This window comes from Hemiscyllium ocellatum, chromosome 6 (genome assembly GCF_020745735.1).
Source record: "Hemiscyllium ocellatum isolate sHemOce1 chromosome 6, sHemOce1.pat.X.cur, whole genome shotgun sequence".
Lineage (NCBI taxonomy): Eukaryota > Metazoa > Chordata > Chondrichthyes > Orectolobiformes > Hemiscylliidae > Hemiscyllium > Hemiscyllium ocellatum.
Genome location: NC_083406.1, coordinates 18,013,186 through 18,035,407, shown reverse-complemented (window position 1 = coordinate 18,035,407; position 22,222 = coordinate 18,013,186). Strand labels below are relative to the sequence as shown.

Here is a 22,222-nt window from a genome sequence, read left to right as displayed (position 1 = left end):
AGTTGTGGGAGTAACTGTTCTTGCAAAAGACATTGCAGAGGTGTTCGTTGTCTTTGTAGATTGGGAGTGCTGCAGAGTGTTGTAGCCCGTTTGAACAGAGTCCTAAAACAGCTTCTCTTGCGTGCGTTTGTGTGGTTGCTGTTGCTGCTGAAACATCTTAGCAGTGGATCTAAATACACCATACAATCATCACAAGAATTTCCAGACAACATCAAGAACATAAACATAGACAAGGATGAAACAATTCTCTCATTTGATGTAACCGTACTCTTCACCTCAATTGATAAAGCTCTAACCAGAGAGACAATGGCCAAACTCCTGGTCAGGCAATACAGACAATACAACAATAGTTTGTATACTCAAACTATTAGACCTGTGCTTGATGACACACTTCACATTCAACAAGCAAATATATGAACAGATCAATGGGACACCTGTGGGCTCACCCATCTCTGGGGTCATAGCGAAGCAGTGATGCAAAGACTAGAATAAACAACCCTTCCACAAATCCAACCCAAACTCTGGATCAGATAGGTGGATAACACTTTTGTTATCATTAACAGAACAGAAATCGAGAATATACACCGGATTATCAACACCATGCTGGCAGGGATCAGATTTACAAGAGAGGAGGAAACCAACAATCAACTCCCATTCCTGGACATGATGTTAGAAAGAACACAGGACAGTGAATGCACCACAACTGTGTACAGAAAAGCCACACACACCAACCAGGTCCTGAACTATACAGCAACCACCCAAACGCATGCAAGCGAAGGTGCATCAGGACTCTGTTCAAAAGGACTACAACACACTGCAGCACTCCTGACCTGCGAGGGGAAGAACACCTCTACAGCCAACTGGCACCTGACCTACAAATCTTTACACAAACCTGGAGTCTTAAAAATGATCACATGATAAACCTTTATCGTAACAAAATAGTTCAATGTAAAAGCACATTTTAATATGTACAATTCAAAACATGCCACTGATGTATCCCATTGGACAATTAAGCTTCAATATAAACTCACCGCTTAAATATTCACTCCAATTTTGAGAATTCCCAAGGTGATCCAAAATAAAGGCACATTTAGAAACAATGCAAAACACTTCAATATAAATTGAAAAGTTTTAATATTTTCATTCAGTGTCATTCACTTGCAGATGGGTCATGCTTCGATTTCTCTACATCTCTGGTCAATGATCACACAAGAAGCTTTTCAAACTGGGGAGACTGAACAGAACTCAGTTTACTCCCTACTCAGTCCTGTTGTCCAAATTGGGCCCTAAGTAAAATTGGCCAGAGTGTTTTCTCTATATTAAGAAACCAGGAACTGTGAAGGAACAGAGAGATTTGGGGGGCCCCAGGATAGAAATCATAAAATACTAGTGTACAGATGCAACAAAAACAAAATCAATGGAACACTGGCCATTAATCTCAAATCTGAAATACAATACTACAGTTGTATAAAGCTTTGGCCAGATTCAACTTAGAACAGGACAATCTGTTCAGGGCACTGCACTTCAGAATGGATATACTGGCCCTTGGAGGGTGTGCAGCATTAATTCACCAGAATGACTAAAAGGATCAAATTATGAGGAAGTTTGCATGGACCTAGAAGTTAATTTACAAGATTAAGGAATGGTGTAATGGATATGTTTAAGATAAGTGAAGAAATCAGTAGAGCAGAGAGAAAGGGGGGACCTTTTTCTTTCCTGTGGGTGACGATAGATCCTTAAAATTAAAGCCAGGCCATTCAGGCATGGTGTCAAGAAGCGTGTCATCACTCAGCAGTAGAAGTCAGCAGCACTCTACCTCAAAAAAACAGTTGAGGTTGGGGTCAGTTTTAAGTAGGAGCGAGTGAGGACTGCAGATGCTGGAGAGTTAGAGTCAAAAAGCGTGGCGCTGGAAAAAGCACAGCAAGTCAGGCAGCATCCGGGCAGCAGGACAATTGACAATCATCAGGAATGAAGGACTTATGCCTGAAAAGTCATTTCTCCCATTCATTGGATGCTGCCTGGCCTGCTGTGCTTTTTCCAGTGGCACGTTTTGAAACTCTGGGGTCAGTTGTAGGTTTAAAAATGGAAACTGCCAGATTTTGTTTTTGATGAGGGTGTTAAGGATCACAAACTAACATAGGTGAATAAAGTACAAATCCATCATGATTCAGCTGAAAGACAGATTAGAGTTGTAGAAATGTACAGCACGGAAACAGACCCTTCAGTCTAACCCGTCCATGCCGACCAGATATCCCAAGGGTTAAGGATTTGAACAAAACCGTGAGGATTAGGAGTAGGTATAAGCCATTCAAGTCCTTTGAGACAGCTCTGTTATTCAATGAGATCAAGGTGAAAACTCTAGGTCAAGACCATTTTCCTGCACTGTTCCTCTTGACACTTTAATACGTAGAAATCCTTCAATCTCAGTCTCCAATTTTCTCAATGCTGAATCAGCATAGCCCCCTGGCATTGGGAATTCTAAAGATATACCATCTTCTGAACAAAGAAATTTAGTATCTGATCAACCTCGATCAGCCACCCCCACTTTGCCCCCAACTAGAGCCAACACTTATCCTACAGCTATCCTGTGAGGATTTTGTATGTTGGATTGAGACCACATTTCATTCTTCTAAATAGCTCATATCAATAGGAAGGGTTTGGAGGGATATGGGCCAGGTGCTGGCAGGTGGGACTAGATTGGGTTGGGATATCTGGTCAGCATGGACGGGTTGGACCGAAGGGTCTGTTTTCACGCTGTACATCTCTATGTATCTGTGTATTTTACCCCTTGCACATCTGGGTCCAAACAAATAGCATTCTACTACTTGTGATACTGGATCTAAATGCGTATTATCTGATTCTGACAACGAGAAGTATGAGACATATTATTTTTTAAAAAGATGAGCTTGGATTACAAACCAGTGGCATATGGTGTTGGTCTACTTTTGTGAGTGGATTTAAAAACTAACTGGGACAGTCTTTCTAGAACCAAAGCTTCAATTCAGTCTGTGCCTCCTGGAGTGTTAATGGAAGTTTGTTTATACAGTGGAGGTTTATGACCAGAGACCACGAAAAACAAACATAGCTTAGCAGAAGCAACATTTTTCTAGTTAAAAAGCTTTTGGGAAGTTCAAGGAGATCTGACTGGAGTCAGATGCAAGTACAGTGTCACTTAGAAAATGCAACTGTTAAAGCCAATTAATTGAATAAGGTACCTGAGTGCAAGAGTTTAACTTATAAAACTTCCAGACCACTAGTTATTCAAAGCTGAGGAAGTCCAAAGTGATGCGAGATTTTAAGGAAAAGACTTTATAGCTCACAGGACTGGAACTGAGAAAAACAGTAAAGTAAAACCTACAGATTTGATTTTAAAAAAGTGAAGTTTATCTTTATTTGGATTAACTGTAAAATATTGGAGACTGGATTGAATTTTGCTTTTACATTTATTTCAAAATCTTTCAAAGTTATATTGCATTAGCTTGGTTTGGTCTATTTTAGTTTTATTTACTTATGTAATTAACTTGTTTTATTGTTAAAACAAAATCTGCAGCCTTCTGTGGTTACGTTTCAGTGAAAGACCACCAACTGAAAAAGAAATTATCAAAGCCAGAATTTGATTATTCAGTAGTAGTGTCAGTTGGGATCATAATAGGCTCTACAAGTATTGGAACTGATATCATATTTGGAATTAGAATTAGAATCCCTACCCAGTGTGGAAGCAGGCCCTTCGGCCCAACAGGTCCACACTGACCCTTCGAAGAGTAACCCACCCAGACCCATTCCCCTACCCTACATTTACCCCTGACTAAATGCACCCAGCCTACACATCCCTGAACACTATGGGCAATTTAGCATGGCCAATTCAGCTGACCTGCACATCTTTGGACTGTGGGAGGAAACTGGAGCACCCGGAAGAAACCCACGCAGACACGGGGAGAATGTGCACACAGACAGTTGCTCGAGGCTGAAATCGAACCTGGGTCTCTGGTGCTGTGAGGCAGCAGTGCTAACCACTGAGCCACCGTGCTGTCCTAAATTGGATTAGATTTTTCCAAGACAGTGTACTAGTGCAAATGGTTACAAGAGCTGACTCTGTTGTAACATTTAAGACAGAATTCAGTGAACGGTTGAAGTTGGCATTATACAGGGAAATAGTCAAAATGGAATTAGCACTTTCCCAGTACAAACATGATGTACAAGTGGCTTGTGCTGAGATTTTTGTACAAATTCATTTCAAATGGTGTTGGAGTTAACCATTCTCTCATGGAGAAATCCTGTAAGTTCAGTTATCTTTCAGTCTTCTCCCTTCACTGCTGGCCTTTCCTCACTTGGTCAAGTTTTTTCTTCAGCAAGTTGTAGTTCTCCATAATGCCTGGAGAGGTTGGATCGAGCTTCAGAGCAAGCTTGTACTGTTTATTGGCTAGATCGAGTCTCCCCCAGCGGTGGTAAAGGACAGCTGCAGGACAATGACAAACCTGTTATCCAAACAATAGCTGAAGAATATCTGGTGTCCTAGAATAGAGAACTATAAATTGATTGCAGAAGCAATGGGAACAATACAAACCAAAAGAGAAAATGCCTGAAAATCTCAACAGATCTGGCAACATCTGTAAAGGAGAGAAAAGAGCTGACGTTTCGAGTCTAACTGGCCCTTTGTCAAAGCTAAAAGAAAGGGAAAATAGGGAGATATTTATACGAGGCTGAGAAAAGATGAGGTCTGCAGATGCTGGAGATCACAGCTGAAAATGTGTTGCTGGTTAAAGCACAGCAGGTCAGGCAGCATCCAAGGAACAGGAAATTCGACATTTCGGGCATAAGCCCTTCATCAGACTCGTTACCACAGCCACATCTCCTTCCTCAGCACCTGCCTCATTCCTGATGAAGGGCTTATGCCCGAAATGTCGAATTTCCTGTTCCTTGGATGCTGCCTGACCTGCTGTGCTTTAACCAGCAACACATTTTCAGCTGTGATCTCCAGCATCTGCAGACCTCATTTTTTTACCCTGAGAGAAAGTGAGTCATGGCTCCAGAAGCAAAGGTAGCAATAAAGATGTGATAATGACAGTGCATAGGGAGATTAGGAGCTGTGAATGACCAAGGCTGAAGCCAGTGCTATGTAACAAAATAGGTGGGGGATGGGTGAAGCAGAGGCAAAATGGAAAACAGGGGAGAAGGGTAGCAAAGGGGGAAGAGGAGAGGAAAAAGGTGATGAGAGAGTGGGGAGTGAGAGAAAGAGAGACAGTCAAGAAATAAGAGGTACAGAAGTGAAAAAATGTTTAAAAATGTAAATAAAATAAATGAAACAAAGTTACGGAGCAGAATGAAAACAGAGGGGTCGAGATGGGATAATCATCTGAAGTTGTTGCATTCAATGTTGAGACCGGCAGGCTGTAACGTGCCTAGTCGGAAGATGAGATGCTGTTCCTCCAGTTTGCGTTGAGCTTCACTGGAACATTGCAGCAGGCCAAGGACAGACATGTGGGTATGGGAGCAGGGTTGTGTGTTGAAGTGGCAAGCCACAGGAAGGTCCGGGACCTGATTACATACAGACTGAAGGTGTTCAGCAAAGCGATCACCCAGTCGGCGTTTTGTCTCTCCGATAGAGAGGAGACCACATTGGGAGCAACGAATACAATAGACCAAATTGAAAGAGGTACAAGTGAAACGCTGCTTAATCTGAAATGAGTGTTTGGGGCCTTGGATGGTGAGCACGGAAGAGGTAAAGGGGCAGGTGTTGCATAAATATCTCGTATAAATATCTCCCTTTTTTTTAGCTTTGACAAAGGTCAGTTAGACTCGAAACGTCAGCTCTTTTCTCTCCTTACAGATGTTGCCAGGCCTGCTGAGATTTGCCAGCATTTTCTCTTTTGGTTTCAGATTCCAGCAGCCGCAGTAATTTGCAGTAATCTGGAGGTTTAATACAATTGTTCAGGAGCATAAAGAGTTTAGATAGCAATCAAGGAGAAATTATTTTTCTATTAAATGTGCCAGTAATCAGACGGCACAAATTTAGCACATATGGTGAAACATTCAAGGGAGTACGATGGATTTTATTTCAGAGTCGTTATGGTCTAAAATTCATTGCCTAAAAAAAAAGCAGAAAGAAATTGGCTAGTTAGAAAGGCAAAACACTCTGCAGGGCTGTGGGGAGAAAGCAAGGGTGTGTGAGAAAGTGGGATAGCTCTTTCAAAGAGTTGGCATAGGCATGATGGACTAATTGGCTTCCTATGTGTTTATGATTCAGTACGAGTCACACAAGATTAATCTTAAGGAAAGTTACTGGGTAAACATAAAGAGATTTTGATAGTATACTTAATATATCTTTGCCAATGTTCAAAATAACATTTTGGATGGAGAGTGAATCGACCCCTGAAAGTCCCCAGTCACCCGGAGATATTTAATCCAGGGGTGACCAATCAGGGAAAAGGTGGCTGCAAGGGCTCTGGGGGAGACTGGGATGGCAGGGGAGTACCACAAAGGAGTTGGGGGATGTCTGGGGCTGCAAGGCTGTAGAGAGATGGAGAAGACAGAGAACGTAGACCTCAACGGAAACCAGAGGATGGCTTGATGGAGAGCATGACAGAGGAAGAGGCTGTAAAAAATGATAGTTGTTCCAAACCGGTCAATAAAGAAGCATTCAGCAAATTAATAGCCAGGAAAATTTAAAACCACTGAGGTAATGAATCACTTGCAAATGAATGCTGTATCTTTCGTGAAAAGTTGGATGCACTCATGAGCTATTCAGTGGGGAAGGTGTAGTGAATAATATTGCAACGTACACAGTGTCAAGTCTTAAACTTATGTGAGATACAGTAAAAATTAGAGTGTAATTATATATTAGTGCTTGTTGAAAATATTTCAGCTTTGTAAAAGTGCAATAGAAGCATCACCAGTTGGTGAAAATAATTTAAGGATGAAGGCTCTTGGTGCACAGAAGCATGTCTTATATTAAAATTGTATCTTATATACCATAAAAATGATGCACTGTATTTATTTGAAGATCTTGTACTAATTTAAGCCTGTTGTCTGGTGCCGATATAAATAATGTAGTAATCAGAAAATTAATGCTTTCCTTGTGTACTGTGATTTTACATTTATTGGAATTGATAATTATTGAGGACATTGAAGAATTCTTCCAATTCTTTCTCCGGGTTTTGAGAAGATTTGTAGCTCAGGTTGAGGTTCTGGATGTAAGCTTGCTCGCTGAGCCGGAAGGTTTGTTTACTGAAGTCTTGTCACCATACTATGAGCCTCCAGTGAAGTACCGGGGGTACGGCCTGCTTTTTATTTATGTGTTTAGGTTTCCTTGGGTTGATGATGTCATTTCCTGTTTTTTTCCTCAGGAGTTGGTAAATGGAGTCCAAATCAATGTGTTTGTTGATAGAGTTCTGGTTGGAATGCTATGTTTCGAGGACTTTCAGCAAGCAAACTTACATCCAATATTGGCTCGCAAACCAAAAAAGCATCCTCAAAATTAAGAAATGGCCCTCAAGGGAAGACCTTAAAAAGACCCAATCATAGTTGTTTAATATTAATGAGAGTTATTGCTCAATCACACTACAGTACATACTTGAGGTTTCAATTAAATGGAAATGCCATAATTGCCTTCATATATCAACTTAGTTCGATTAGACAGCGCAGTCTTCTGCTCATCTATGACAATATTATTTTGTAACAGCATGGGACATGGATGCTTTTAAAGTGCACGGTGTTGTGCAATGACTTGTTTTGGTAGGAAGAATGCTGTGAGATAATATACAACGAAATGCAGAATACTAAAGAAATTGCAAGAGCAGAGGGACCTATGTGTATGCAGAAATAAATCATTGAGGTTTGCAGGACAGATTGAAGTGCAGTTAATAAAGCATCAGGCATCCTAGCCTTTATTCATAGAGTCATAGAGATGTACAACATGGAAACAGACCCTTCAGTCCAACCTGTCCATGCTGACCAGATATCCCAACCCAGGGGTGGGGAACCTGAGGCCTGCTAGGCCACTGTGTGCGGCCTTTTGAATGAATCCAAATTTTGCAGAACAAATCTTCTATTTTTTATTAATATTTTTTCTTTGTCCTTTATTATTTTTATTTTAATCTTAAAATGAATGTATTGAAAATACCAGAGAGTAAAAGAAAATTCAACGAAATAATCCTCACAGACTGACCTGCACAATTAAAAAAATGCGAATTTTGAAGAATATATAATTGAAGTTTCTTGGATGCAGCCTCATTAGATTACAACTAACATAATGTGGTCTTCCAACATGAAAAGGTGCCCCACCTCTGTCCAAACCCAATCTAGTACCACCTGCCAGCACCCGGCCCATATCCCTCCAAACCCTTCCTATTCATATACCCATCCAAATGCCTCTTAAATGTTGTAATTGTACCAGCCTCCGCTACTTTCATACACGTACCACCCTCTGCGTGAAATAGTTGCCCCTTAAGTCCCTTTTATATCTTTCCCCTCTCACCCTAAACCTATGCCCTCTAGTTCTGGACTCCCAGACCCCTATCCATGCCCCTCATAATTTTATAAACCTCTATGAGGTCACCCCTCAGCCTCCGATGCTCCAGGGAAAACAGCCCCAGCCTGTGCAGCCTCTCCCTGCAGCTCAAACCCTCCAACCCTGGCAACATCCTTGTAAATCTTTTCTGAACCCTTTCAAGTTTCACACCACCTTTCCGATAGGAAAGAGACCAGAATTGCACACAATATTCCAACAGTGGCCCAACCAATGTCCTGTACAGCCACAACATGACCTCCCAACTCCTGTACTCAATACTCTGCCCAATAAAGGAAAGCATACCAAACGCCTTCTTCACTATCCTATCTACCTGCAACTCCACTTTCAAGGAGTTATGAACCGTATGCCAAGGTCTCTTTGTTCAGCAACACTCTATTGGACCTTACAACTAAGCGTATAAGTCCTGCTAAGATTTGCTTTCCCAAAATGCATTTATCTGAATTAAACTCAATCTGCCGCTTCTCGGCTCATTGGCCCATCTGGTCAAGATCCTTTTGTAATCTGAGGTAACCTTCTTCACTGTCCACTACACCTCCAACTTTGGTGTCATCTGCAAACTTACTAACTGTACTGCTTTCGCTCGCATCCAAATTACTTATGTAAGTGACAAAAAGTATTTGACCCAGCACCAATCCTTGTGGCACTCCACTGGTCACAGGCCTCCAGTCTGAAAAGCAACCCTCCACCACCACCCTCTGTCTTCTATCTTTGAGCCAGTTCTGTATCCAAATGCCTTGTTCTCCCTGTATTCCATGAGATCTAACCTTGCTAATCAGTCTCCCGTGGGGAACCTTGTCGAATGCCTTCCTCAAGTCCATACAGATCACATCTACCCCTCTGCCCTCATCAATCCTCTTTGTTACTTCTTAAAAAAACTCAATCAAGTTTGTGAGACATGATTTCCCAAACTATGTTGACTATCCCTAATCAGTCCTTGTCTTTCCAAATACATGTATATCCTGTCCCTCAGGATTCTCTTCAACAACTTGCTCACTACTGATGTCAGGCTCACTGGTCTACAGTTCCCTGGTTTGTCCTTACTACCCTTCTTAAAGAGTGGCACCACGCTAGCCAACCTCCAGTCTTCTGGCACCTCAGCTGTGACCATCGATGCTACAAATATCTCAGCAAAAGGTCCAGCAATCACTTCTCTAGCTTCTCACAGAGTTCTAGGGCACACCTGATCAGTTCCTGAGGATTTATCCACCTTTATGCATTTCAAGACATCTAGCACTTCCTCCACTGTAATATGGACATTTTGCAAGGTGTTACCATCTATTTTGCTACTTTCTATATCTTTCATATCCTTTTCTACTGTAAATACTGATGCAAAATACTCATTTAGTATCTTCCCCATTTTCTGCGGCTCCACACAAAGGCCGCCTTGCTGATCTTTGAGGGCCCCTCAATATTAAAGCAAGTAAGTTATGCTAAACTTGGGTGGAATATGGGTTTGGCATCAACTAGAACGTTGTGTCCAATCCTGGATGCAACATTTGAGGAAGGATATAAAGGCATTGCAGAAAGAGCAGAAGAAATTCATGAGAAAGGTTATAGGGATAAGGAATTTTAGTTCCACAGATTGATTGTAAAAGTTAGGGCTGTTTTCCTTGCGGAAAGGGTTGAGCAAATATTCGATCATGGTATTTAAAATCATGAATAATTTGGACAGAGTAGACAGGGAAAAACATCTCCACTGGTGACTGGATAGAGAACCAGAGGGCACAGATCTCAGGTAAATAGCAAGAGAAGCAAAGAGAAGACATAAGGAAAGGCACTGTCTTGCAGAATCTGTCTGAGCGTGTGGTGGAGATAGGTTCAATTGAAGCATTGAAAATGAATTATCATCTGTAAAGGAAGAACATGCAAACACATAGAAAGGAGGCAGAGCAATAGCATTAAGTGAAATGCCTCTTTGGAGAGGCATAATCAGTCAAAGGAGCTCCTCCTGTACTGTACCAACTGTGAACCTGCCTTTCTACAGCACTTTTATAATGCACACCCCAAGCCAGTTCACAACAGAGAGATTAACCAAAATTTGACAATGGGTTACATAAGGAGATATCAGAGCAGGTGACCTGATTCATCAGAAAAATAGGTTTTATGCATCATCTTAAAAAAAAGGAGACGGGGAGAAATTTAAAGAGGAAGGTCTAGAACTTGGACTCAAGGTACATGAAGGCACACCTACTAATGGCAAAACAATGAAAATTAGGGGTGCACAAGAGGTCAGAATCAGAGGATTGGGGGTGGGGTGGGGGATGGGGGATGTAAAAACCAGGTGGGGAATTGTAATATTGACAGATTTCAAAACTAGGGGACAATGGAGGTCATTGTGCACAGTGGTCATGTATGTTCAGGAATTGGGCATAAATTAGGATTGTGACCCCCACATGATTTTTAAATAGGTACAAGGAATCAGCATTGATCTATTTTGGTACTAACCATTTCACAGGACACATTGTAAGATCTTCTTTCTAAAACCTATTTGCTTTCAGGGAATTTGTACTTCCAAATGTGAAACTATAAGAATTAACATTCGGACCTACTATAACAATTAGCATTTTGGTTATCTTTGCAGCAATTGCAAGGACTGCTTGAGAAATTTAGTCACAAGTACGAACAGGAAAAAGTGGTGAAGATGGGAAAGGTATATAGCTCTACTATTAAAAGCAGCAAATAGTTTGAAATATTTTCAAATCTTTAGTTGCTTCAAAATAACACCTACCTAAATTTCCATGATAGCTTGCTATGGTAGGATTAATCTGAAGTGCTTTTAGAAAGAGATTTTCAGATTCCTGTACATACAAAAGTAGTTCATTGTTTAAATATGCTCATCAGTAAACCATTAACATGATTAATATAAACAAAAAAAACAGAATAAGTACTCTTGATCAAACAATTAATCAAGAATAAAGTGACAGCATGACAATATGCCAATTTTGCTGCTTCCTTAAATATCTGGCATCTGATTTTGTAATTTTATTTATTGTCAGCTAGAGTGTTGCCTGCATCTCTGAGTCAGAAGGTTGTGGGTTCATTCTTACATTGCTGTTTGTGGGAACTTGCGATACCAAAACCGGGGATCCTACTTCCTACAACGGTAACGGCAATTCAAGAGTTCTTCATTAATTGTGAAGAGCTTAGGGACATCACAAACAAGACAAACATAAGAATCAGGAACAGGAGACCATTCAGCCCCTCAAGTCTGCTTCAACATTCAACAACATTATGACGGAAAACAACACTGCTAGTTCCTCGTAAATGTACCTCCAGACACACAGGTTGTTGTGGGATATAAGATATCACATTCCTGGAAACAGGTTCTGATTTATAAAGCATTAATTCTGTATAATAAAAATGTAAAAGGTAGTAATTAAAATAATAAAATTACACTTATACAATAATTATCATGACCACCGTAAACAGGGTTGTGCTTTAAAGCCGATGAAGAACAAACATGTAAATGTATGGCCACTTAAGCAAACTCCACCAATTAATAAGATCATTGTTGATCTGATTATTCCACATTCCCCCCCATCCCAATAACCTTTCAACCCTTTCTTTTCAAGAATCTACCTACCTCAACTTTCAAAATATTTAAAGATTCTGGTTCCATGGCCTTTTGAGGAAAAAGTTTTCCAAATCTCTCAAGCCTCAGAAGAATTTCTCATGTTCTACAAATGGGCAATCATATTTTTAAACAGCAAATTCTGGTTCTAGTTTCCACCTTTCCACATCCTCTGTTAAGCCTGCTCAAGATCCTGTATGTCTCGATCAAGTTGCCTCTTAGTTTCTAAACACCTGCAGGTATAAACTTAATCTATCCGACTTTTCTTCAAAAGACAATCCACCCTCTCCAGGTACAAGGCCATAAAAGTAGCAGGCTATTCAAGCCATCAAAGCTTCTTCACATTAAACAAAGTCATGGCTGATTTGATAATTCTCAACTTCACTTTCCTGCCTTTTCCCCATAACTTTTCATTCCCGTACTGATTAAAACTCCGGCTGTTTTACCCCTGTACATATTTAATGACCCAGCCTCAAGAGCCCTCTGCACTAAAGCAGTCTACAGATTCATGTGGAGAAGGAATTTCTCCGTATCTCTGTCCTAAGTGGATGATCCCTTATTCTGTGATTATGCCCTCCTCCCCGAAACCAAATTTATTTCCAACATCGAGGAGATGTCTTTATTCCAGCAGGCAACACTGTCTTCAGGACTCCGATCAAAGCTACAGAGAATGCTATCTATTACCCTACTGCGACCACATCCTTCTACTTCTCCCCCTGCTTGACTGCATCCCAGTAGCACAGTGTTGTGGTGAGTTTGCTCATCCTTCCTGCAGTCCTTAATCTTGTCTGCACAGTTTGTAAGAACTTTGCAATTGTTGGGCAATTACACGGAGGCTCTTCAATGCAACTCTCTGGTTCCCCATACTTACCTTATTTGCAGTCACACCCTCCTCCCTGAACACACACACACACACACCAAATTTGAATTAACTAGTCTGAGGAATGTGGCTTCGCCTTCTAGAACATAGTGTCCAGGCATTATAAGTCATAGAGCTGTATAGCATGGAAACAGACTGGACCAGTCTAACCTGTCCACACCAATCAGATATACTAAATTAATCTAGTCCCATTTGTCAGCACTTGGCTCATATCCCTCCAAACCCTTCCTATTCATATACCCATTTAGATGCCTTTTAAATGTTGTAATCGTACCAGCCTCCAACACGTCCTCTGGCAGCTCATGCCATACATGCACCACCCTCTGCGTGAAAAAGTTGCCCCTTAGGTCCCTTTTAAATCATTCCCCTCTCACCCTAATCTTATGCCCTCTAGTTTTGGCCTCCTCCACCCTGGGGACAAGACCGTTACTATCCATCCTATGTATGCTCCTCTGATTTTATAAGCTTCTATAAAGGTCACCTCCTAAGCCTCTTTCGCTCCAGGAAAATAGAAGGGTTACACCAGAAACATTGACTTCTCCACCTCCTGATGCTGCTTGGCTTGTTGTGTTCTTCCAGCCTCCTCCTTGTCTACTAGCCTACTCAGCCTCTCCCTCTAACTCAAACCCTCCAATGCTGGCATCATCCTTGTAAATCTTTTCTGAACTTTTTCAAATTTCACAACATCCTTCCTATAGCAGGGAGACAAGAACTATGCACATTATTCCAAATGTGGTCTAACCAACGTCCTGTCCAGCCATAACATGACCTCCCAACTCCTATACGCAATGCACTGACCTATAAAGGAAAGCATACCAAACGCCTTCTTCATTATCCTATCTATCTGAAACTCCACTTTTTCAAGGAACTTTGAACCTGCACTCCAAGGTCGCTTTGTTCAGCAACACTCCCCAGGAACTTATCATTAAGTGTAAAGTCCTGCTCTGATCGGTCTTTCCAAAAGGCAGCACCTCCCATTTATCTAAATTAAACTCCATCTGCCACTCCTCAGCATTAGTCTAGTAAACCTCCTCTAAACTACTTAGAAAGAATTTACATCCTTCCTTAAATGAAGGCGGCCAATACTGTAAAGTGTACCAGTGACATGATGCCATCAGTGCCCTGTATAACTGATAAATAAACTGAAATGTTCCAACTGTACTTATGTATTCAATTCCCTTCACAACAAACAATAACAGTCTATTAGCTTTCCTAACTGCTTGCTCTGCCTGCAATCTAACCTTTTGCATTTCATACATTAGGACATCAAGATTCTTTTATTCGCTTCACAACTTCTATTCTGACTGATCTATGCCATCACCAGCAAATTTAGCAACCCTATCTCCAATCATTTCATCCAATTAGGTTAATACAATAGTCATTGTATTAACTTTTGAGAATACAGTATTCATCCTGCAGCACACCTTGCCAATCAGAAAAATGATACATTTATGATTAATCTCCATTTCCCATTAGGTAGTTAACCTTCAATCCATGTAAATGTTATCCCCTACACCATCAGCTTTTATTTTCTGCAATAACCTTTGATGGACACCTTATGAAATGTCTTCTGGGAATGGGAGTACATCAATTATCCACTGACACCCCTTTATCCACAGCACATGTTATTTCTAAGAGCTCCAAGAACTATGATGATTCTGCCTAATTACTGTGAATTATTCTAAATACCAGCTGTAACGTTCTTAATAATAGTTTCTAATACCTCTTCTTTGTCTGATGTTAAGCTTTTTGTTTCCCTCTTTCTACCTCCTGAACAAAAGAACTATATTTGTTATTTTTCAATTGAGAGGAACCTTAGCTGAATACTGGAAAACTAAAACCAACGAATCAATATCTCACTAGTCACTTTTTTTTAAGAACCTAGAATCAAGTCCATCAGGGGGCGGCACGGTGGCACAGTGGTTAGCACTGCTGCCTCACAGCGCCAGGGACCTGGGTTCAATTCCCGCCTCAGGCGACTGACTGTGTGGAGTTTGCACATTCTCCCCGTGTCTGCGTGGGTTTCCTCCGGGTGCTCCGGTTTCCTCCCACAGTCCAAAGATGTGCGGGTCAGGTGAATTGGCCATGCTAAATTGCCCGTAGTGTTAGGTAAGGGGTAAATGTAGGGGTATGGGTGGGTTGCGCTTCGGCGGGTCGGTGTGGACTTGTTGGGCCGAAAGGCCTGTTTCCATACTGTAAGTAATCTAATCTAATCAGAATTAGGATCCTTGTCACTGCACTGTTCTAATAATTTACTCAGTATCATTTCTCTGGTAATTGCAACTTTCCTGAGTTACTCCATTTACTGATTTACAACTATTTCTGGGCTGATACTTGCATCCTCTATAGTGAAGACCAATGCAAAGTGTCTACTCATTCATCGGTCATTGCCTTATTTTCCATTATTAATTCCCAAGACTTACTTTCCATTGGGCCAAATTCACTTTGTTAACTTTGTAAAACATTATCTATGGAAACTCTTGCTTTCTGATTTCACATTTTTTTTTGCTAGTTTTCTCTTCTATTACATTTTTTCCATCCTTGTTGACTTTAGTGGGTCTTTGCTGTTTTTTATATCCTGACCAATCTTCTGATTTGCCATCCACCTTTGCGAAATGATACTTTTAAAAAAAAATTGTTACTATCTTGAACTTTTAACAAAAAATTAACTACAGATAGTGGCTCCTCCCTTTGGAATTTTTCTTTTTTAAAATTAAAATGTACCCCATTTAAACATTCCCTTAAATGTCTGACACTGCATCTCTATTAACCTACTTCTAATTTGCTTCACTTTAATTAGCTTTGTTTTCATGTCTTCATAATTTTAAACATTTAATAAGGGCAGTTAAGTTCAGATCTAATCTTCTCTAGTTGAAAATGTATTTAAAATTCAATTGTATTATGATCGCTGCTTCCAAGGGCACCTTCATTTTAAAGAGATTGGTTTTCTCATTACACAAGCAAGTACCTTTGAAGTGTTGGCTTTGTTATAATGTCAGAAACTTGGCAGCCAATTTACACACAGGAAGGTCCCACCAACAACAATATGATAACAACCAAATGGTTGAGGGTTTAATATTGGTCAGGTCACTGGGGAAAAGTTGGCAGCCCTTCTGAAATGATGTCTCTTTAACCTTACAGCACTTGAACAGTATTACACTGGGAGTGCCAACCTGGATTTTGACTCCAGAGTAGGGTGCGAAACCAGAACCTTCTAACTCAGATGCATTCAGCCAAAGCATGCCATGTTCAAAATGGAGACCATTTCTCACCAGTGACGTTTCACTCAATCGAATGATTTAATGTCCCTGGCTGGCCAGCTATCGCCAATTGTGCTAGCAAAGAGTGATTTTTATGCAAAATGAAAAATCAAGACATCATTTTGTTCATGATTATTTGACTGAATTTTAAGATTTTCTCTCCTGTAGCTCCACTTACTTGATGTCTTGAAGACAGAATAAAAAGTACTATGCTTTACATACACAATTATGTGAGTCTTAGATATACTTTAAAAAATAAACCGGTACGAAATTCGCAACTTATAACAACCCACCTTGTATTTTTTCAATTTACCGAGTACATTTGCAAATGAAAACATGATTGTATGATCACTGGGTAGTAACTTAAGGGCTTCTTTTCCAACTGCTTCAGCTTGTGCTAAGTTACCTAGTTTGTAAAACAGCATTGGTTTAGATATTAAAACAACAGTTATTTGGAGCAGTTCCATCTATGGTAGAGTTTCCACTCACCTGCACTGGTTTCTTTGCAATGAAATTCACTCAAAATCAGTGTAACTTCCAGAAAAGAATTGTAGAATTTTAAAAGTTAAATATTTTCCACACAAATCAAACTTCTACAATCATTAGCACTCAATTAAAAATGAAATCTAGCCATGCCCTTAGGATGAATTCATTGTCAGGACAAGTTTGTGTCAATTGTGAGCATTTGAGGTGGCTCCCAAGATTAAACTGGATCTTTTTGCACTGATAAGGAACATTAGGAAAGATTTTGAATGAACGTTTTATGAAATTTACAAAAGGAGTTGCCTACTACATCCAGTCTAAGTAGATAACGGTTCTGTAAAATTTTCAAAAGTCAATTTAGCAAATTAAAATCAGATAACATTCAGGTGGTGGACTTTATAGACTTAATTTTTTTTGCGATAAACATTTTAATCAAACTGCACCAAGTTACCACTCTAGAACATGTCCAGGACTACTTTCAAAAGCAAAACTAAATCTAAAATTATTTTAAAAATGTTGCCTGAATGAGCTGGATTATGAGAGATTTTGCATTTACCAAGATATAAATAGGTTTGAGAGAAAATGTCAGGGGGAAAGAATTTGTGTCTGAATTGCTCAATGCACCCAAAGCAGAAATTCCACATGCAGTTTACAGCATCTGAATTAAACTACTGATTAACTTAACAGTGTACATCTTGAAAACAGTTTTTAGTAAATTCACTGGGTAATATATTATTTCTCCATTTCAACTTTTAAAAAAAATATTATGCTTACCTGATGGTGCCTTTCCTGCAAAGTGGCATTTAATGTTATTAAGTGTCTTGATCAACAAAGAGAAGCCATTTTCATTAGCAAGACAGTCAGTTAACTAAAGGATGCAGACATAAGGAAATTGGCAACAAAAAAAAACGCCAGGGGAACAGGAGGACTGACTTTATGCAGCAAATATTGAGTTGGAATGTACTTCCTGAAACTGCAGTAGAAAGAAATTCAATGGATTTTGGTTATATCTCCAAAAAGGAACAAAAATTACAGGGCTCTTGGGAAAGAGCAGGGGAACAGGGGTTAATTGGTAACTCTTTAAAAGAGTTGTTCAGGTACAATGGGTAAAAAGGTGTTAAATTACATTTTATAATAGAACAACATGCCTGCATTGTGGAAACAGAGTTGAAAATGTGTTGCTGGAAAAGCGCAGCAGGTCAGGCAGCATCCAAGGAACAGGAAATTTGACGTTTCGGGCATAAGCCCTTCATCAGGAAGGGCTTATTCCTGTTCCTTGGAAGCTGCCTGACCTGCTGCGTTTTTCCAGCAACACATTTTCGGCTCTGATACTCCAGCATCTGCAGACCTCACTTTCTCCTGCATTGTGGAAACCACAAGCCTTCTTAATATTCCAGGACATCTGATGTAGGCAACTCATTTCCCCTCCCCCCACCTTGTCTCAGTCGATTCCCTCGAACTCAGCACCGCCCTCCTAACCTGCAATCTTCTTCCTGACCTCTCCGCCCCCACCCCACTCCGGCCTATCACCCTCACCTTGACCTCCTTCCACTTATCACATCTCCATCGCCCCTCCCCCAAGTCCCTCCTCCCTACCTTTTATCTTAGCCTGCCTGGCACACTCTCCTCATTCCTGATGAAGGGCTCTGGCCCGAAACGTCGAATTTCCTGTTCCTTGGATGCTGCCTGGCCTGCTGTGCTTTAACCAGCAACACATTTTCAGCTCTGATCTCCAGCATCTGCAGACCTCACTTTTTACTCTAAACACTGGGAACAGATAGAGCAGCAATGCTCCAAATTATGCATTATCCCTCAAGCAACATCACCATTAGCTCTCTGCCGTTTATGGGCGTTCGCTGTCCGCAAATTGGCCACCATACTTCCTACATTATAACAGTAACCAGACATCAAAAATACTTTGTTGATGTTTACAACATCCTAGCCAAAGGCACTACATAAATGCAATTCATTCTTTTCTGTTAACCCCCTCGGAGCAATGATTGTATACAAATGCCTCAAGCACTCAATGGAAATTGTGTTGTAGATCTTTCAGGCTTATGATCATCTGCTGTAAGACCTAAGATTTTCCCACTTCACAATACTGCAGCCTCCACACTGTGATTCCCATTGGATGCACTGGTTTGCTCTTCAGGTATTGACAACAAAAGCATCCCTCGAAATTCCAAGTAAACAGTGATAAATACTCCATCCCTGCCAAACTAAATTCCTATCTTGAAACAATTTGCAATTTCCCAGCAATATGAATCAGTAAACCATTGCAAGAAACTTTACCATTTAGATAGAATTTGGCACAAAGTTGGGAATGGAAGGTTTGAGATTTAATAATAGACTGGGAGCAGAAGAGATGGAGGACTGTGGTGAGGTTTATAAAATCATGAGGGGCATAGATAAGGTGAATGACAAGGACTTTTTCCCTAGAGTGGGGGAGTTCAAAACTAGAGGGCACATTTTTATGATGAGAAAAATAAAGATTTAAAGGGGTCCTTGTTTTTTTTAAACATAGAGTGGTTTGTGTGCGAAATGAACTGCTGAAGAAAATTGTGGATGCAGGTACACTTCCGACTTTTAAAAAAACATTGGGATAAGGACATGAATAGGAAAGGCTTGGAGGAATATGAGCCAAGAGCAAGCAGGTGGGAATGGTTTAGTTTGGGATTACAGTCAGCGTGGACTGGTTGGACTGAAGGGTTTGTTTCCATGCTGTATGACTCTATATGGTGATAAGAATGCAAAGTACAACAAAGTGTTCATGCAGAGTGTAATTCAAGCATAGCGGTTATTTCAGAGTGCCATTTACAGGTATTTTTTGTAAAGTATTTTGTTCTGCCCTGTTGCACCTAGCTAGAGCCCTTGCTTGTGAATGTCTGCCGGTCTGAGTTTTATTTAATCTGTCATGCAAAGATACACCATTTAAATGTAGCATTGAACTGGGCAAGATTACAAAGCTGTAGCCAACATTCTTAGCCTGTGCTAAATGTATTATTGTTTTTTACAAATTTATGCTCTGTTGTAGCATCATAGGCCAGCATTCACTGCTCATCTTTCATTGGCTTTGAGGAGATGAGCTGCAGTAAACATGGTCTCAGTAACCCACAGTGCCGTTAGGAAGGCATTCTCGGATCTTATTCCAGTGACAGTGAAGGAACAGCAATATATTACCAAGTAAGGACGATGTATGGCTTGGAGGGGGATTTGCAGATGGTGGCATTCCATGTCTGTTGGCCTTGTCATTCTGGTTGATAAAGGTCACAATTTGGAGTATTAACTTAGTTTGCAACAACTGCTTCAAAATAGATGTTTGTGGGCGGCACAGCAGCACAGTGGTTAGCACTGCTGCCTCACAGCACCAGAGACCCGGGTTCAATTCCTCAGGCGACTGACTGTGTGGAGTTTGCACATTCTCCCTGTGTCTGCGTGGGTTTCCTCCGGGTGCTCCGGTTTCCTCCCACAGTCCAAAAATGTGCAGGTTAGGTGAATTGGCCACGTTAAATTGCCCGTAGTGTTAGGTAAGGGGTAAATGTAGGGGTATGGGTGGGTTGCGCTTCGGCGGGTCGGTGTGGACTTGTTGGGCCGAAGGGCCTGTTTCCACACTGTAAGTAATCTAATCTAATCTAAGATCCCAAGGACAAAGACAAGTAACCTTTGAAATTTCATCCATTAAAGCTAAACAGAAAAGAAATTACCCGAAACTTAAAGCATCTGAACTGCATAACTCAAAATACTTGATGCTACTTTAAACTCAACTAGCTAATTTCTATAAAAGAGAGTAAGCACAATTATACAAATAAAGAATACAACCTGTTACCTGTATTATCAAGTAATATGATCAAGTTATTCCAAGCTAGGCTGTGGTTAGGTTTGAGAAGTGTAGCATTCCGCCATGCATTCAAAGCTTCTGCAGTACGGTGCAGATCTGCATACTAAAAGGAAATGAAAGATTTGAAAACAGCAGAAAAATAAAACTGATCAATAAGGTGACATTTCCACAAAGCTTCACGGTTTTGGAATACACTGAGGATTTATCACTCGGGTGTTAGTACAGGTACACAATCCTTTATCCAAAACACTTGAGATCAACTGGTTTTCCGAATTCCGAATTTTTTGAATTTCGGAATAAGTGACAGCTCAACCGTTAAAATAAAAAAACCTTACTGAACAGCAGACTCACAGTGAGTACTACGGGCCCTGAGACAGACTTGAGGCTTGCCAGTGCTGGACCACCCCCCCCAGCCAATGTCACATCTGACTGACATGTATCGAGTAGGTGTGGAGTTGGGTTCACCGTTTGCACGCCAAACAACCTTATTAATGAGATAATGACCTCATGAAAAAGCCTTCGGATTTTGGATAAAGGGCTGTCTACCTGTATTTGGCAGCAGAATTGGCCTAGTATTTCCAGATACTTCAACAACACCTTCCACTTTCAAGTCAACCTGCCCAGCATTGAGGTACTAAATCATGCTCTGATGGACAAGCCAAGTCATTCACATGCCTCAAACCAGACTCCTGTAGCAACCGCTCCACTCACAGCACAGTTTTGGCAAGAGACTCCCAGAAACAACAGAAACACTTTTAAGGATGTCACAGAGTCATAGAGATGTACAGCATGGAAACAGACCTTTCGGTCCAACCCGTCCATGCCGACCAGATATCCCAGCCCAATCTAGTCCCACCTGCCAGCACCCGGCCCAAATCCCTCCAAACCCTTCCTATTCATATACCCATCCAAATGCCTCTTATAATGGTGTAATTCTACCAGCCTCCACCACATTCCATCCATGTATCACCCTCTGTGTGAAAAAGTTGCCTCTCAGTTCTCTTTTATATCTTTCCCCTCTCACCCTAACCTGTGCCCTCTAGTTCTGGACACCCCGACCCCAGGGCTGAAAATGTATTGCTGGAAAAGCGCAGCAGGTCAGGCAGCATCCAAAGGGCAGGAGAAGTGACATTTCGGGCATGAGCCCTTCTTCAGGAAGGGCTGACCTGCTGCGCTTTTCCAGCAACACATTTTCAGCTCTGATCTCCAGCATCTGCAGTCCTCGCTTTCTCCTCCCTGACCCCAGGGAAAAGACTTTGTCTATTTATTCTATCCATGCCCCTCATAATTTTATAAACCTCTATAAGGTCACCCCTCAGCCTCCGACGCTCCAGGGAAAACAGCCCCAGCCTGTTCAGCTGCTCTCTGTAGCTCAGATCCTCCAATCCTGGCAACATCCTTGTAAATCTTTCCTGAACCCTTTCAAGTTTCACAACATCTTTCTGATAAGAAGGAGACCAGAATTGCACGCAATATTCCAACAGTGGCCTAACCAAAGTCCTGTACAGCTGCAACATGACCTCCCAACTCCTGTACTCAAAATTCTGACCAATAAAGGAAAGCATACCAAACACCTTCTTCATCATCCTATTTACCTGCAACTCTACTTTCAAGGAGCTATGAACCTGCACTTCAAGGTCTCTTTGTTCAGCAACACTCCCTA

The 22,222-nt window shown here is 41.0% G+C and overlaps 1 protein-coding gene across 2 annotated transcripts in view; it reads right to left on the bottom strand.

Annotated features, from left to right (window-relative positions):
• Positions 1-1,117: 1,117 nt before the first annotated feature.
• The window catches only part of tmtc4 (transmembrane O-mannosyltransferase targeting cadherins 4), a 46,851-nt gene continuing 25,746 nt past the window's right edge, over positions 1,118-22,222 (bottom strand). Inside the window, exons 15-19 of one of the 2 annotated variants that reach the window (XM_060825843.1) lie at positions 20,548-20,662; positions 17,496-17,510; positions 16,532-16,644; positions 11,256-11,325; positions 1,118-4,456 (exon numbers count right to left, since the gene is read on the bottom strand). In XM_060825843.1, coding sequence (XP_060681826.1) covers positions 4,308-4,456; positions 11,256-11,325; positions 16,532-16,644; positions 17,496-17,510; positions 20,548-20,662 — 462 coding nt within the window. In that variant the 3' untranslated portion in view covers positions 1,118-4,307. The remainder of the gene's footprint in view (positions 4,457-11,255; positions 11,326-16,531; positions 16,645-17,495; positions 17,511-20,547; positions 20,663-22,222) is intronic. The other variant, XM_060825844.1, reaches the window with a different exon arrangement.